The 17,075-nt window shown below is 41.2% G+C and overlaps 1 protein-coding gene across 1 annotated transcript in view; it reads right to left on the bottom strand.

The window, feature by feature from the left end:
• The window catches only part of ZNF326 (zinc finger protein 326), a 36,424-nt gene extending 26,355 nt beyond the window's left edge, over nucleotides 1-10,069 (bottom strand). Inside the window, exons 1-3 of the mRNA XM_037906544.2 lie at nucleotides 9,876-10,069; nucleotides 4,711-4,840; nucleotides 2,145-2,550 (exon numbers count right to left, since the gene is read on the bottom strand). Of these exons, the coding sequence (XP_037762472.1) occupies nucleotides 2,145-2,550; nucleotides 4,711-4,840; nucleotides 9,876-9,891 (552 nt within the window). The 5' untranslated portion in view covers nucleotides 9,892-10,069. The remainder of the gene's footprint in view (nucleotides 1-2,144; nucleotides 2,551-4,710; nucleotides 4,841-9,875) is intronic.
• Between the last annotated feature and the right edge of the window lie 7,006 nt (nucleotides 10,070-17,075).

A 17,075-nucleotide genomic window follows, 5' to 3' on the forward strand; every position in this document is an offset into this window, starting at 1 on the left:
ATTGGGCTAGATGACAAGTCCGTTAATTCCTTTCTGTCTTGTCTTTGAAAGAGACCGTATAATGTACAGACATCTGGGGAGTTGTATCTGTGACAGTCAATTCTTTGGAGGCAATGGAGTAATCTGAAGAGGAGGAACCAAGGCGTAACAGCACAAAACTGATCTCCTATTGGCTCATTTACTTGATTAACAGAGGGTAGACAGGAAAGCCCACCTGACTGGACGGATGAATCAGATAAGCAGAAATACCTGTAATGTCATGAAAACAAAACTAATGTTTTACTACTCAAATTAAGAGTACCTTACAATCATTTAGTATAACGTACTATATGAAAAAAATATATACTCATAAACAGTGAATATATTTTAAACACACATGGCTGGAGTATAGTACGTATTTTAAATAGGTATATTTACAGTTTTAAAAAAAATAAAAGTCCATGCACAAATTCTCAAGTAATTCCAATTTATCTATTTAATTATCAAGGTACTACTACAAAGGTATCTAGCACGTGTTCATACTGCATGTATTTAAATTTGATGTGAAGTACACACTTGAATAAACAGTCTTTCCAGGTGATCCACATTTTTAAAAGCAAATATTTCCATCGTCTATTAAAGGTGCAATGCATTTTACATATGGAAAGTTGTTTAGCTTTTATATTGTCCTCAAATAATTCCTTTATGAAGGGTAAAACTGATAACATTAATTTTTAAGAAAAAGTTTAGATAAAAGTACTCTACTATATTTTTAGACAGAACTTTTAGCTCGGAAACAGTTCTAAAAGGAGGGCATCTGAATTTAAAACCCCACCACTTTCAGTTTGACAAACAGAGGGATATAAAAATTAGACTCTCTTTCAATTAAGCTACCTGTTAGCTAGCAGCTCTGTGTAAGTTTTCTGTGCTAAACTGATTGTGGCACCTATATTACTTAAGAATATTGGGTAAGTAATCCTTTTTAACAAAAACAAAAAACAAAAAACACACAGGCATTTAGAAGACCCAATACAAATTATTCTCATCTACATTTTAAGCTACAAACAAGCTATATAGTTTACTATAACAAAACTGCTTCATAAAGAAACATGGTATGTTTACAAATTTTATAAGATAGTAAGATACCTCTAAGGTATAGGCAAAAAATGTTCAGTAAGTGAACTATTTGCACAAAAAAAAAATCAAAGATGGAATTATAAAATTAAGTTAAAGAGACACCATCAACTTAAATATCAATTCTGTCTGGATATTTTTCCCTACTGTTATAACATCTCAGATTTAACAAACTGAAAAATGTAGAGATGTTTCTCCAATCTTTCAGCTTTTGTACTTTGTGCAGTCAGTTTCCCTATTTGCCTGGCTCTTTTACATAACATGGGAAATGTGTAAGTACAACAAAATTGGCAGAGGTAGTGGATAAGTAGATGTCGTATATGAAACTCATTTTAATTTCTTTTAAGATGACTAGATTTCAAGTTGATGACATCCTTTTAAACAATACTTTAAATTTAAGGAAAACCACTATAACTGCTTGCCACCTACCTTTGACATTTCCGCCCCTTTCCCCAGATACAAGTTAGAGTAAGAACTAAGTTAAAAATGAGACCTCCTGTTTGGTCAAGCATGTGTTTAATAAAGAATTAGCTAAAATTTCACCTGCCCATATGAAGAAGAAAAAAAAAAAAAAAAAAACAGTTTTATGGCATACACAGCCTAACATTTTATTTTTACATATACATTGCACCTTTAACCTACTCAAAACTTCAAAAAGGTTCAAGTTAACCTTTTATAATTATCCAAGAACTTTCCCACCAGCAAATATGCTAGTGTTTACAAGGAAAAAGGCAACTCCTTTTAACCCCTTTTAGACCAAACCTAGTACTTTTATCTTCACCTTTCAAACAAAAGGAGAGATTTAACAAAACCTTATCAACTAATCTTATATTGCTCTTTACTTCCAAAACAGAGGGTCTCCGTACTTCTTCATAAATCAACTTCAAAGGGATTACCAGGCTGATCAACTATGACAGTTTGCTTGGTCAGAAGTACACTGTGATGAACAGTGTATTAGTTTTAAAGCTGTGGTCTTGAAAGGGTTTAAAAGAGTGACTAGTGAAAAGAATCTGAAAAGATTCTGTACTTACTCCTCGGCCTCGGCCTCTGCCTGTTGATGGTCCTCCAAAAGCATCATAGCTTCTGCTTCCAAATCCACTTTCAGGATAAGCAGGCGTTCCTCTCCCCCGAGAGCCTACAGGTGCAGGCTTCATATGGGGTGAAGAAAAACTGCTGTAGGAAGAGTAACTCTCTCTTCCTCTGTCCTCCATAAACCCAGGCCTCAATTTTGAACGTGAGTAAGGTGCTTCCCAGCTAGACCCGCCCTGGTTTCTACCTCCGAAAGAGTCAAGGCTATTCCGGTAGGAGCTGTCAAATCGACCACCATAACTACCTCCGAAGCGGCTTTGTTCGGGTTCATTATAACCATAGCCAGATCTGTACAGATCTCGCCCACCCAGAGAAGACCCGGAGTCATAAGACTCATAAGGTCCAAACCTGGAAAAGTTGCACAGTGAGGGAAAAAAAAAAAAGTAAGCTTACTAGTGTTATACATTTCAAAAGACAAGTTATCAGTTGACATTTATCAACTAAAATCAATTTATACTATACTGGTTTGTACGGTTGTGTTACTGTTTTTATCTTGATTAGGGCTGGGCAATTCAAGCTGTGACCAGATAGAACACTATCTGAGCCATTTTCTGTACAAACAATTCTAAAGTTCAGTATGTCTGAACTTTGTTAAATTTAATTTCTCAGCAGTATTTACTGAACATTATTTGAGCCCAGCCCTAGTCTCAGGAAAATAATCACCTGCAGAAGCTCACAGGGTAGTCAAACTGTTTCTTTTTCAAAGTCATGCCTAACATTTTAACAATTAAACAGCATTTAAAATGGCCTATTTTCCCAATTGAAAATTAAGCTAAAATATATTTAGTATTTATAATACAACAGAGGTGATTTTTACACCCCCATAGTTTTACTTTAAAAAATAGAAAATTAGTGATCTATAGTTCATTTGTATTTTTGGACATTCTTTTTGTAAAATTTTCCAGTCACAGAGATCATGATCACCAATACCCCTCCATCTTTTACTTGTAGACCATTAAGTCTAGCAACTTCAGCATTTGGAAAATCTGTACAAATATGTACACATTACACATGGAGATGGTCCATGGGAACCTCAAGGTAGAGTGATAAGTAGCAGAACTCTTTAGTTATTCACTGGGGTTTGTTTTGTTTTTAGTTTTTTGGGGTAGGGAGGAGGCGGGGCAAGGAATCATTATCATCTCTAACCACGTTGGGATGGGGAGCTCATTAGTCTCCCCAGAGAATTAAAATAGGGCAATTCCACAGAAATTGGGAAAGGGAAGCCCTTTACTAACAGAAATACAAACTAATAAAACAAACTCAATTGCTTCCCATGTCTATGGTAACATGAATGCCTTCATTTTAAATACATTAGTCTCAGAAGACCCAAAACTACACACAAAAATGACACTATTTACAGAAACAGTCCATGCACAATTGCAAGGTTTTATGGCAATAGACATTTTAATGTGTTCAAGTCTCCAGTCAACCTCAATCATATACAGATTACTAAATGGTAGGTACATCTTATTCCTGGATCTGTGCACAGATTTTAATTGATCATAAGATTTATCATTTGCAAATCCTAATATTCATCAACTAGTAGTCTAACAAAACTGCAAAGTATATTTTCTCTATTCTCCCTACTTGCCTAATGGCATTTTCTCTATCCTCCCACCTGTCCTTTCCCAATGGCACTGCCATGCCTACATACAGTTACCATACAGTAGTCCTGCTACCTCCAGTCGAGGATTCAACTGTGCAAATGAGGACACCAACAAGTTATTTACATTTTCTTATAGTTTTATTTTGTTCCAGTTGAAACACTGCTCTTAGAAGCAAACTACTCTGCCCAGGATTTTAAAACCTGAAATAAACCAGTTGGTATATACTGTATGTGTAAATTTAGCCTGAAAGAGTATCAGGAACACTTGAGTATTAAATATGCAACACTGCACCAGAAATTTTACTTTTAGACCAATCCATTTTACAAAATAACCCAGTATGCGCAATTTTGGTGTAATTAGTACCTGCCAATAAAATAATCTGGACATGACTTTAAGTCATAATACCAGTGAACATTCTCACAGTTTACATTACAATTGAAGGGGTAAGCATAGCTCCTAAATGTTCCTTGGAAATGGAATGCTGATTCCATTCTTAGACTCAATCTAAAGCACTGAACCAATTAAAACATTTTAGCTATAGACTGCTAAATTAAGAGACGTTAAACCAGTCTAAATTTACTAATCAGGTACAGACTGCTTAAAGTCACTAAATACAAAAAGACCATTGTAAGTTTTAGTTAAAAAAAATAAGTATGTCATTATGATTGCAGGAATTATCCACAGAAGTATTGATTTGGACTGTCAAGATGTCATAGCATAACTTTTCCAGTCTTTATTGAATATGAAGACTTATAGAGAATGGAACGCTATATATATATATATATATATATATATCTATCTCACACAACATGCCTAAGGAACACTTAAGTTGGAAAAAGATATACTTTAAAATTTTAACTGGATTTTTTAAGTTCTTGAGACAACTGAATGATTATTTTACCTGTTACCACCTCCTCCTCCTCCTCCACCACCTCCTCCTCCATGACTCTCCATCCCGTAAGATTGATTTAGATAAGAGTCCATGGATCTTGGGCCACCATAAGCTCCATGTCCATAGTCACGATCCATTTCTTAAAAGAACAAGAAAAACACTTACTAGAAGTTTTCGTTTATTTTGAGAAACAGGTAAAGTAAATCTGTGCGATGATATCCATAGAAGATTTGGTAGAGCATGCAGATGACATGCAGCTCTTCAGCTTTTTGATCAAGACTGTATTGTGTAGTGTCCTTGCCTGTCAAAGGCTGGTGCTTGCATGACAGTCAGCTAGGTTCACTCTGGGTAAAATGGAATTATTGCTGGCTGTAGAAAATACCTGGAATATGGCAATGACAACCCCATTAAAGGTTGGTCCGCCCTCCACTTAGAATTTTTCAAAGGAAAACATTTTACAAAAATCAAAAAGATGTTAACTCTGTGGACCACAAATTTATCCAGCTCTGGGACTAAGAACCTGTTGTCATACGAGTGATTTTTAAATGACATCAAGTTCTACGTTGATTGTTACAGTGACCTCCATATCATATTGTTTGCAAATCAAAATTAATTCTTGCTACCTTTGCTGTTCTTTATTTACACACAAATCATTTTGCCTACTTTATTTAAAATCAAGAAGTAATTTAGCTATTAAAATGAAATTTTATTGAACCTTTTCATGTTTACACTTTTTCATTCCTCGTTTGGGTGGGAGGGGGATTTCGGGAGAGTCAAGACCAGGTAAGTACCACTGTGGCTGTTCCCAGCCCTACCACAACAGGGGCAAATGCATAGCTAAGTTCCCTCTAAGCACAGTGCAGGCGCTCAGGGCTGATGCCCCTCCCCAAACCTGCCGCAGCGCCTCTCCCCGGGCCCCGACCCAGCCCCAAACCTCCTGCGGCCAGGGGGCAGGCGCCCCTCCCCCGGCCCATCACGGACCTGCCGCGGCTGGGGGAGAGGTGCCTCTCCCCGCCAGCCCAGGTGCTGCTGTGGGAACAGAGAACTGGAGGGGGGTCCTCTCTCCACACTGTCCCCCTGGAGAACCCCACTGCACCCCAAACCCCTCATCCCCAGCTGGAGTCCTCACCCGACCCTGCACCTCAACCCTCTGCCCCAGGCCTGAGCCCCTCATCCCTGTCCCCACCCCAGAGCCTTCACCCCCCCCCCCGCCCTCTGCCCCAGCCCTGAGCCCCCTCTCACACTCTGAACCCCTCAACCCCATCCCACCACATGAATTTTGTTATGTGCACCAATATGGAGGTGATGTGTCACATATCACCTCCATATTGGTTCACGTAACAAAATCCATTCTGCAAATGCGTGGGAATAATTAGAGGGAACACTGATGCATCTGTGTGTTAGGGGACAAAGGAGGGAGGGTCAAGCTGAGGCAAAAATCAATTATCACCTCAGCTGCTCCTAGGACAGCACAAGTTATATGTAAACTTTTTTTAAAAGTAAATGTAAAACCCTGCAATAAAGCAATATTCCAGAATACCACTGAAAATAGAATAACATCAGCTCATTCAGATTATTAATTTATTTTAAAGCTCCTTAGAAAAGTTAGCCTTTTAGACATAACACCTGAAAAAAAATACCTAAAAATAAGTTTTAGCTTGAAATTGCTATTGCATTATTTTCTGGTTTGTTTGTTTTTTTGAAGCACATACACAAAAACACCCACAAATCTGCTGAGCTAATAAAAAGCTCAAGAGTTTGCGAATGCCTAACTGACGTCATCCCTAATGGAGGCCTGCCCTTTCAAGGCATTCAACATAAAATTAGGGAGTAAAATACATTTAGAACCAAAAGGACCAGCATCATTTTCATGCACAGATAACTGTGAAGAATAAAGTCAAAAGAAGCAGGGACAGAAAAAGAAAGTTCTTGCTACCACTGATTTGAAACAGCTAATGGAAAAGAAGAATCTTTTTGTGAACAATTTCAAAGCCATCCTTAAAGAAACTATCCCCCTTTTTTTTTTTTTTTAAGTTTAAAAATCTGAGCTAAGGGACTCCACTTGACTGACAATTCCTGTATGCAGTGTTGTTGTATCTGTACTGGTCCCAGAATTTGAGAGAGGCAAGGTGGGTGAGGTAATATCTTTTACTGGACCAACTTCTGTCCATTTCAGATGGCAAAATTTGATATCTTGCCATTTTACAACCAGAACTGCCTACAGTAATCTTAAGTCTTGGTTGTGCAACAGTCAGTCCAATGTTTTCTGGCAAAAATTGTGTGTTAAAGTTGACTTTGTCCCTTTTAAGACCACTATCCCTCAATTAAATCCAGAAAGTCACACCTCTGTGAATACAGAGCCCCACTCAAGTCAATGCCTCATCCATCCATATGGATGAATTTGTGGAATCAGGGTTTATGTGCACATAAAACATTCAGGAACTGAATGCAGACATGAGCATATTTAATGTGTGTAACAGATAACATTCAGGTATGTTCTAGAACATGTATGCATCTAGTTCCATTTTCTTTCCAGACTAAAATGAAATTGATTACAGCAGTCTATGTATTTACATTAATTTACTATCGTTTTAATTTATTCCACAAACCACTCCAAGTTTTTTTTACTGTCTCTTCATAATTTCAGACCAGGCTATAGATCCTTGAAGAGTTACAGCAGTCATCAGTCACCCTTTAAAAAGTGCTTAGAACTGGCTAAAAAAATTCCATCAGAAAGAAACTTGCCAAAAGCTCAAACCAGACTTAATTGTTGAGGAAAAGGAAAAAGTCCATATACTGTACTATATGCCGTTTGTGTCCTCTATTGCCATCTACTGGACATTTACAATTTAACTTTCAATCCACACTGCTCTGTAGGGTAGAATTGACCCAATCTGGATGCAACCATGGGTCACCCATCCCCTTCTACAGCATACCTGGCAAGGATTAAGATCTGATCCTATACACAAGTCTGTAGCATCACAACTGATTTCTTCTAGTACTTTTTTAAAGTGTTCTGTTTTATTTTAACTAATATAAAGCTAAACCATTTTAGAAGCATGTTAAAGTTAATTCTAATGATATGATATATACAACTTGCCACTATCCCTCATTCAGAGAGAAAACTGATTTTGGATTCACTATAAAAATAATTAATAAATAAATAAATACCATCCAGATCTTTTATAGCACTTTTCGTCAGACAGGTTTTAGAGCCATCCCATTTGGTTAATGATTTTACTGAATGTTTTAATAAATATTTTAAATGCCCATTTAAAAATTGCATTTTTCTTCCACTGACAATGCACTTTCTACTAAAAAAATAAAAATTACTAAAGATGGGCATTTTAACTTAATATCAAGATGAAAGATTTTAAACTGGTTATTCTGGCTTCTATAAAAGATAATCAAACTTTGGATTTATTGGGAATACATACGTACGTACAGCCAAAGGCTGAAAGACCATACCACAGGAACTGCCACACTGAATCCCAATCTTTTAGTGGATTGTTTATGTACTGAAGCATAAGGATTTAGAAAACTTTTTTTTTTTTTTAAAAAAAGCCATTCTAATGTAAGGGTGGATATAGTTAATGAGACTATTGATGTCTAATCCTTTTTTGAATCCTTATCTCTTGTCCTTGTACTTCTTGTAGAAACGAATTCCACACATTAATTATGCATAAAGCTGTGATTCTGTCACAGAGATTAGGGATTCCATGACTTCCTGGGACCTCCATGACTTCTGCAGCTGCCGTGCAGCTGATCCCAGAGCTGCTCGAGCAGCTGGGGCAGCCCAGGGACCAGACACATGGGCTGCTGCTCCTGCAGCCCCAAGCAGCTTTCCCCAGGGGATGCCAGAGCAGCAGCGGCCCAGAACAACAACAGTGTCCCTAGGCCGCCCCGCCCCTTAGCAGTCATGAGGCCTCAGGCTGCCCCACCTTTCCCCAGAGCAGGCACAGCGCCCCCCGGGCCGCCGCCCCCTTTCCGCCGGAGCAAGCGCGCCCCCTACCCTTTCCCCAGAGCAGGCACGGCAGCCCCCAGGCCACCCCCACCATTCCTGGAGCAGGCACGGCGCCCTGGAGCGCACCAGAAGCACCTAAGAGATAGTCAGGGGTGTTTATAGTACAAGTCATGAACAGGTCATGAACGGGTCACAGGCTGTGAATTTTTGTTTACTGCCCATGACCTGTCCATGACTTGTACTAAAAATACTCGTGACTAAAACGTAGCCTTAATTGTGCATCCTGTTAACACTTATTACTTTCATCACTTAAATCTGTGGTCCCACTTTTAAAACCCTTTTTCATAATACAAGAACAAGATGCCTTCTCTGAACCATTTATTATTTCAGATCCCTTTCAAGTCCCCTCTTACTCAAGTCATCTCTAAACTAAACAATCCCAATCTTTATTCATATGGAAGTTTTTTCCATGCCCGTAAAAATGGGATGACAACAAACCCTGCTCTATTTCTACTATATCCTTTGTGATGCAGAGTAACAAGAATTGAGCACAGTATGCCAAGTAATGTCATTCTATTTTTTTCTTTCATTAATTCCCATCCTATTCTTTGAATAGCTCAACATTTTATTCCCACCCCCCCCCCTTTTTTTTTTGAACGAGCAGAGGTTTGCATTGATATGTCCACGCAGACACTCAACACCTTTTCCTGGCTGATTACAATTAATCTGGATCCCGATCATGTGTACAGCTAGCCCGCATTATACTCATTAAAGCGAATAACCTTGTTATTATCACCAGTGACTTCTCAGCCAGATCGCTTTGGACTGGCTTTGCTGCTCACACCTGAAACTGGGCCGCTGTGTCAGTTCACACCATAACTGCAAGGGAATGCCTGGCGAGCCGCAGCTGGGAGCTGGGGGGGGCGGGCCAGTGGGAATGCCCTGAGGCTGCGCTGCCACGAGGCAGCTACTGCTCCTGTCACAAGCTCGCCCCCGGGGCCCCTCACTCCCCTCCGGCCGCGTGCCGTCCCCTGAACAGAGGCTGCAGGTCCTCAGGGCCCGCTCCCGGCTTCCCGGGCGCAGAGGCGGAGCCGGGGGCGCCCGTCCCCGCTGCACGACACAAAGCGGACGCTGCCATTTTGAGACAGAGGCGGGTCCTGAGGAGGAGGCGGCGGCGGGACTCTCCCCTCGCTCCGGGGGGCGCCCTCACCTTCCCCGTAATCCATGGCAACGGCGGCGGTGCCCTGTGTCGGGATCGGTGGAGGCCTCCTTGGGACCAAGACAGCGACAACCCCAGCTTCTCTCAATGGCGCCTTCAACCACAACGAGGCTGGGCGGGGCACTGGAGCGACCCCACAGAGACGTCGGTCCTCGATTGGTCACGTTAGGGACGTCACGTGACGATCCGTGGGCGTGAAGACCATCGAGAGGGCATAGAAATGAAAGGCAACGCGGAGGGGAAGAGCAGTGGGCGCCGCCATGTCTGTTTCGGGCATCGTTCTTTAGGGCCATGTAGGTCACTGGCTGACTAGGCGGCGGCCGTTTTGGCGTCTGGTGGCGGCCATGTTTGAGTCTGGCACATAGCCTAAGAGCAGGCCTTTGTTTATTAAATCACTTTTAAATGCAAAACAATGGCGTGGTTAACTTTTTGTTTTTTAAGGTATCCAGCCCATGGAAGGTAGCTCTATTTAATAAAAAAAATAAATACAGTTGTGCCTTTTAACTTCCATCCACATAAAGCTTGACATTAATCACAAGTAAATAATCACTTAGTAAACAAGAAGTGCATCAGTCACCATTTTCTAAGGTCACTTACATTTACTCAGATCCTTAATGTTTACATTTGTAAAGTTATATAATTCCTTAAATAAATACACATACAGTGTATCCTCTTTGTTAGCCAAAAGAAGTACCACATTTAGTGTACAGGCTAGATTTAGTTGCTAACCAGCAATCAACCATTTTAAAGAAAATGACTAACCAGTACAAATGTAAAACAAGATTAAAACTGATTTAAATAAAATTCCTACTTACTGACTTAAATCAATATATGCTGATTCTCTTGCTCACTCCCTCAAACAGGGAGAAAGTCAGTCCCCTGTTGAAGAACTGCAGAACTGTTTGCACAGCGGAGTGCTTATTTATCTAATATCTCCATATCATATACTGAACCCAATGTTTTTCAACACCCACTTGTCTATGAACCCAAGGCAAGTTACCATAGCCTATTACAGGAGAGAGGAATATGAGACTAACCCAGGACCAGGCCCCTTTTTTTTGTCCTAAACCAAAACTTAAGTTTTAGAGCAGCTGTAAGTATGTTTTCTACCCTCCATCTCCTCAAGGAGGCAATTGAGAATACTCCTGATCTTGATCTTTGGAAATGGTAGATTGAGGGGGTCACACACTCTAGCTTTTCTTGTAGAGCAATCCTGTTCTAAAAATCTAACCTCCTATTTCACCCCTGCAGAGGTGTGGCCAGAGGGGATGAAAATTTTCTTCCAAATGGAGCCTTCGCCTTGGCTCTAATCACAGAGTTCTCAGCCAAAGATCCATTAGGCTCGGTTACAGCAACGATCTCAAGAGCCAAGTATTCAGCATGTAGTCTGTGCACACACCCCTCTGCACATGCAGCCCTATGTAAGCAAAATGTTTGTGTACTATTACTTATGTATGTAAGGTTTCAGAGTAACAGCCGTGTTAGTCTGTATTCGCAAAAAGAAAAGGAGAACTTGTGGCACCTTAGAGACTAACCAATTTATTTGAGCATAAGCTTAGCTCACGAAAGCTTATGCTCAAATAAATTGGTTAGTCTCTAAGGTGCCACAAGTACTCCTTTTCTTTTTATGTATGTAAAGGACAGAAATAATATGTAGGATTAAACTTTTTTGATATCTTAAGCATAAATACATTGTGCACACCCATTATATTTTTTTGTGCGCACAGTGATATTTCATGTGTAGAATCATACACACATGTGAAGACCCCGTTGAAAATTTGTCCCTAAAACATCACTACCTGAAACTCAGCATACACTTCAGGATGCTAAAGAATTCACTGAGCACACACAGTGAATCCCCACCCCTTTTCCAATGAGCCTGACTGGGCAATCGGAGGTGCCTATGTAATATAAAAAAGACATCAAGTAAAAAGTTATAAGGAGGAAGTAACTGCTCGGTTTCGGTAGCTTTATGGTTGCATAGCTCCTGTCAATCAAAAGATGCAGAGATCATTTCCCTATGAATAAAGTATTTGAGGACTAATTCAACTAAAATAAAGTTTGTAGTTTCCACATGGAAGGGCATAAAATGGACTCCACAGACACCTGATGAAGTGGAAGCAGACTACACAACAGCCTGTTACAATCATTCCTTTACCACTTAATCCTATAGGTTGAAATATTCCATTTAACACCAGACACTGGCCTCTGGACTGGCTGAGCTGTGTTCTGCACAAGTCTGGAAGGAACAGAAATGGGACTAAGGCACCTTTGTGGTTCATCAAATCCTGAGATAAAGTGGCCTTTGTACAAGACAGAATAGCTTTTCTGCAGATATTCTCCATTGTTATCTTAAAAGACACTGTCTCTGAACATTCTACTGAAAAACTTATGCGCTAGTATACACTGGAAAATTAGCACAAAATGGACACAAACAGTAAAAGCAAATTCTACAAAACATTTATAGAAATAAATTTGTAATATCCACCTAGTTCTATTCTGTCACCTCTTCATTCAACTGTCTAGTCTCCATTGACAAGAGCACATAGTTCTCTGCTGTTTGCTATTGAGATTCATGAGATCCCTATCCAGCATATGAAAATTAAATTCCAAAAGGATAGAAGTAACCCACAGAAACAATCAACATCATACAAAATATGTCTATAGAGCCTGATCCAAAGGCCACTGAAATCAGTAAAAGGATTGCCATTGACTTTGGTGAGCTTTGAATGAGGCCCATTCAAAGAAAGATTAAAAGTCCAGCATAATTTAAATATAAAACACAAAGTTCTGACTAGAATTACTGCTATATACATTGGGGTCATTTTACATTATAAAGCAATTACTGACAGATGAAGAGACTGTCTTGGGGACAGTGATATGTCTCATTAGTAACACTGGTATAAAAGGGATGTATGACAAAAAAAAACAGCAAGGAATCCAGTGGCACCTTAAAGACTAACAGATTTATTTGGGCATAAGCTTTTGTGGGTAAAAAACCACTTCTTCAGATGCATGGAGTGAAAATTACAGATGCAGGCTGAAAGTGTTTTTTTACCTACAAAAGCTTACGCCCAAATAAATCTGTTAGTCTTTAAGGTGCCACCGGACTCCTTGTTGTTTTTGTGGATACAGACTAACATGGCTACCCACTGATACATGACAAAAAAAAGTGACCACAGAACAGTAACAACGGAGGTGCTTTGGGCACTAAGCATCGCCCCCAATAAGCTTGGGACTTAGAAAATGATACAGAGTGATAAGAAACTGGACCTGCAAGCAGATTGAAGGTGCCGCAGGCATAGCACATAGGTCTTTCGATTCAAGATAAACAGGCCAATAAAAGTGTATTATTTTAGCCTTAATTATGATCAATTGGCTGCTGTTGGTTTGACCCTTTTTTAAAACAAAGGCTCCTTTTTTAACTCCCTGCAGGATTCCCAGAAGTGAAAAACAAAGCAAAGAAAAACAAATGGAGAGACAAAGAGGGAGCGAGAATAGAATAGTACTGTGCTTTATGATCCAAAATGTGAATGTTTTGGCTAAGCACAGAATCCCCCTCAGAATGCTCATTCTGCTCTTGATTTCATGTTCTATTGCCTCCTTTATTGTATTGGTGTTTTTGTAAGTTATTTTGAGTAGTCCATGAATAAGAAAACAATTGGTCATCTAATCAAGCATCAACAGCAGAGAGAGTATTATAAAAATTTCTCTCTTTTGTAGTTTGATAGTATCACTACCCAGATTCTCTCTCTGTTTTGAATGCCATGTTTTCTGTTACTTTCTGTACATTCAGAATACTGTCTAAAAACTGAAGAAAATTTGCAAAAAGTTTCCACTGTTGCTAACAATGGGTCAGCTCCACTGGTATTAGAAATATTGGGAGACTTCCTATGGACAAGTCATCAGTGTTTTTAAACATTGTGGGCTTGATCCAAAGCCCAGTGAAGACAATGAAAGTCTTTCCACTGATTTTCATGGACTTTGGTTCAAGGCCCTGTGTCTTCTAACCCTATTTAGAGCAGGTTTAATTGACAAAAAGATTTCCAGAAGCCTATCTGTATTCCAAGGGACCAGTGCTGCTAACACCAGTGGATTTGAGCGACATTATTAACACAGGGCTCTTTCATTTGACATTTTAGGAGACTAACCACTTGGATTTCTTCTCTCACATTTCAATACAATATTCCATGCGGGAGTGGGGGGAAACCTGGAATCATTCTTATTTCTAGAATTTGAAATCTAATTCCTCCATTTCAATTAGATATAAGCAGACCCTGATTCTTCAAGCAGGCAGACCAACACAACCATCCAGAGCCCACTGACTTCAGTGGGCCCAGATGCACACGTGGATCTAATTTCAAGACTGATCAGAACCATAGTCTGGCATTTCCTATACTGCCATATTACTGCCTTTGCGCTACATTCAAAAAACTACATCAGACACTAGAGTGGGAGGGAAGGGTCAAACTCATTCTGTGATGGAATGGCCACATGGTACATTCCCACAGTCAAACCCACAGGAGGTAGACAGAGAGCTCAGTAAATTCCATGAGCTTTTCCTTCACATGCTCCCCTGTTGAGGAAGAGGGTTGGGAGTGTAAGACCCACAGAACCCAGGGATCCTCTGGGAACTATTGTACACAGCCCCACAGTTCCTGAAACTTTTGCCCTGCTCCTTCCCTGAGAACATAGCTCCTCAGAAATAAATAAATAGCATTCAGAAATCAGAAGAATAATTTGAAAGAACACTTCATTTGACAATAGTGAAATATACTAGGGTGGCAGTCAAACTCATTTTATTCTCCAGTTCAGTTTTGACATGTTTTGCAGTATGTGGCTGGGAATATATATAGAGAGAATGAAGATTTAATAATCTCACCTCCCTAGAGCATGAAGATCTCTGCACAGCAGCATATTAGTAACCAGCAAATTACCAATGAAGTACTCTACTTTTCTTACATCCAAATACCTCATTAAAAAGGCTACAATTTAGTCACAGGTATTTTTAGTAAAAGTCATGGACAGGTCATGGGCAATAAACAAAAATTCACAGATCGTGATCTGTCCATGATTTATACTAAAAATACCTGTGATTAAATCTTGGGAGAGGGTGCTGGGGGGCAGCATCCTGGGGGCTGCTGCTAGGGAGAGACTGAGGGGGGATGCCCGGGGCCAGTGGCACCAGCTGCTGGGGGCTGCGGACCACAGCTACTCCAGCCAGTTGCCCAGGGACCACTGCAGACTGGTCTGGGCCACGGACTGCGGATGGCCACCCAATGACTGCTGCCTGGGGCCATGGACTGCGGCAGCTCCGGCTGCCCCAGGACTACTGCCGGGGGCTACCAGAGCAGCTGCTGGTGTGGCTGTCCCGGGGGCCACCTGAGCAGCTGGCCCCAGAGCCAGCTGCTCAGGTGACTCTGGGGTCAGCCACCCTGGCCCCTTACATAAGTCATGGAAGTTGCGGAAAGTAACAGAATCCATGACTTCCACAATATTCGCGACAGACATGGAGCCCTACTCGTTAACAATTATGCTTACTGCTTTTTAGATTTACAACTGGCCTTCATTTTTTCACAATTTGGATGTCAACTGCAGTTATCTGATCTGTACATCAAAGTGCCATTTCAGATGTACAGGATTCTGGCTGGACTGTATGCCTTGGCTACGCTCTTCCCTCCATGGTGGGCAAGGGAGAGAAAAAGGGATCATAGCTGCATTGCTGTCCTAAGCAAATATAGGATTTGGAATCCTGCACTTGCTCCTTATTCTCTTCCTACCAGCCACCCACCCACCAGTGCCTTGTATCATTTCTTCTTCCATCTTGATGTTACATTTTAATTTTATGCTTAGTCATATGCAGTGGGAGCCTCACTTCCTTCCTAAGAAAAATGCAAGTGGAGAACCAATAAATAAAATGCATTTATAGATATATTACATGGGATTTTTGTGGTTTGTTTATATACTTTTCCCTTTTAAAAAAATTCTTTAAAACAGTGGTACTGCTGGGATACAACTGGGAGTGGTGACAGTAGAGACCAATACACAGGCCAGAGTAAGACCTGAGGGAACATGTTTCCCTTTAGTGGCTAGCACCAAGGATACAAGTCTCCTACATACTCATAACTAGGACTCTGTGTTTGTCACAGAAGTCGCGGAAGTCATGGATTCCGTGACTTCCTGCGACCTCCATGACTTCTGCAGTAGCCGGTGTGGCTGACCCCAGAGCCACCTAAGCTCAGGCGGCCCTGGGGACAGCCACACCGGCTGGTACTGGAGGCATTCTGCAGCCAGCCACTCAGGCGGCCTCCCAGCCAGGCACACCTGGAGTGGCCCGGGGCTAGCCACACCGGCTGCTGCTTTGGTGGCCCTGGGCAGCTGGCCCCAGGGACCTCCCAAGCAGCGGCCAGTGCGGCTGGCCCCAGAGACCGCCTAAGCAGTGTTCCTAGGGGCGGCAGGAGCAGCTGCAGCTCAGTGGCTCCTGGCAGCAGTCCCAGGGTGGCCGGAGCAGTTCCCCCCGCCCAGTGGCGGCCAGAGCGGCAGCGGGCCCCCCAGGGCTTCCTTCCCTCCCCCCTCCCCCCCCAAGATTCAATCAGGGCTATTTATGGTATAAGTCATGGACAGTTCTTGGGTCATGATTTTTTGTTTCTTGCCTGTGACCTGTCCATGACTTTTGCTAAAAATACCTGTGATTATATCATAGCCTTACTAACAAAGTTATTTGTTTAGCTGAAGTAATAGAGGCTTCTGCTTTTGGTGCTGAAGATCCTGGGTTCCCACCCTGCTGCTGAACATGGTGTCTGTGTATATAAAATACCTTGGGTTTGTTACAGGAGGACAGAAAGGGAGCATGCAGCCTTCATTTAGAAAGGTGGCTGTCTCTCAGGGGACATGCTACTCAAAAAAATAAAGTCTCTTTCCATACCAGCTGGTGTGGGTGGAGCAGAATCAAACTATCACAGGCAGCTTTGCTCGATCTACTGTTCTGCCTTTTTTCAGAGTAGCAGCCATGTTAGTCTGTATCTGCAAAAGCAAAAGGAGTACTTGTGGCACCTTAGAGACTAACCAATTTATTTGAGCATAAGCTTTCGTGAGCTACAGCTCACTTCATCAGATGCATGACGGCATGCATCCGATGAAGCGAGCTGTAGCTCACAAAAGCTTATGCTCAAATAAATTGGTTAGTCTCTA

This window comes from Chelonia mydas, chromosome 8 (assembly GCF_015237465.2).
Source record: "Chelonia mydas isolate rCheMyd1 chromosome 8, rCheMyd1.pri.v2, whole genome shotgun sequence".
NCBI classification, from domain to species: domain Eukaryota; kingdom Metazoa; phylum Chordata; order Testudines; family Cheloniidae; genus Chelonia; species Chelonia mydas.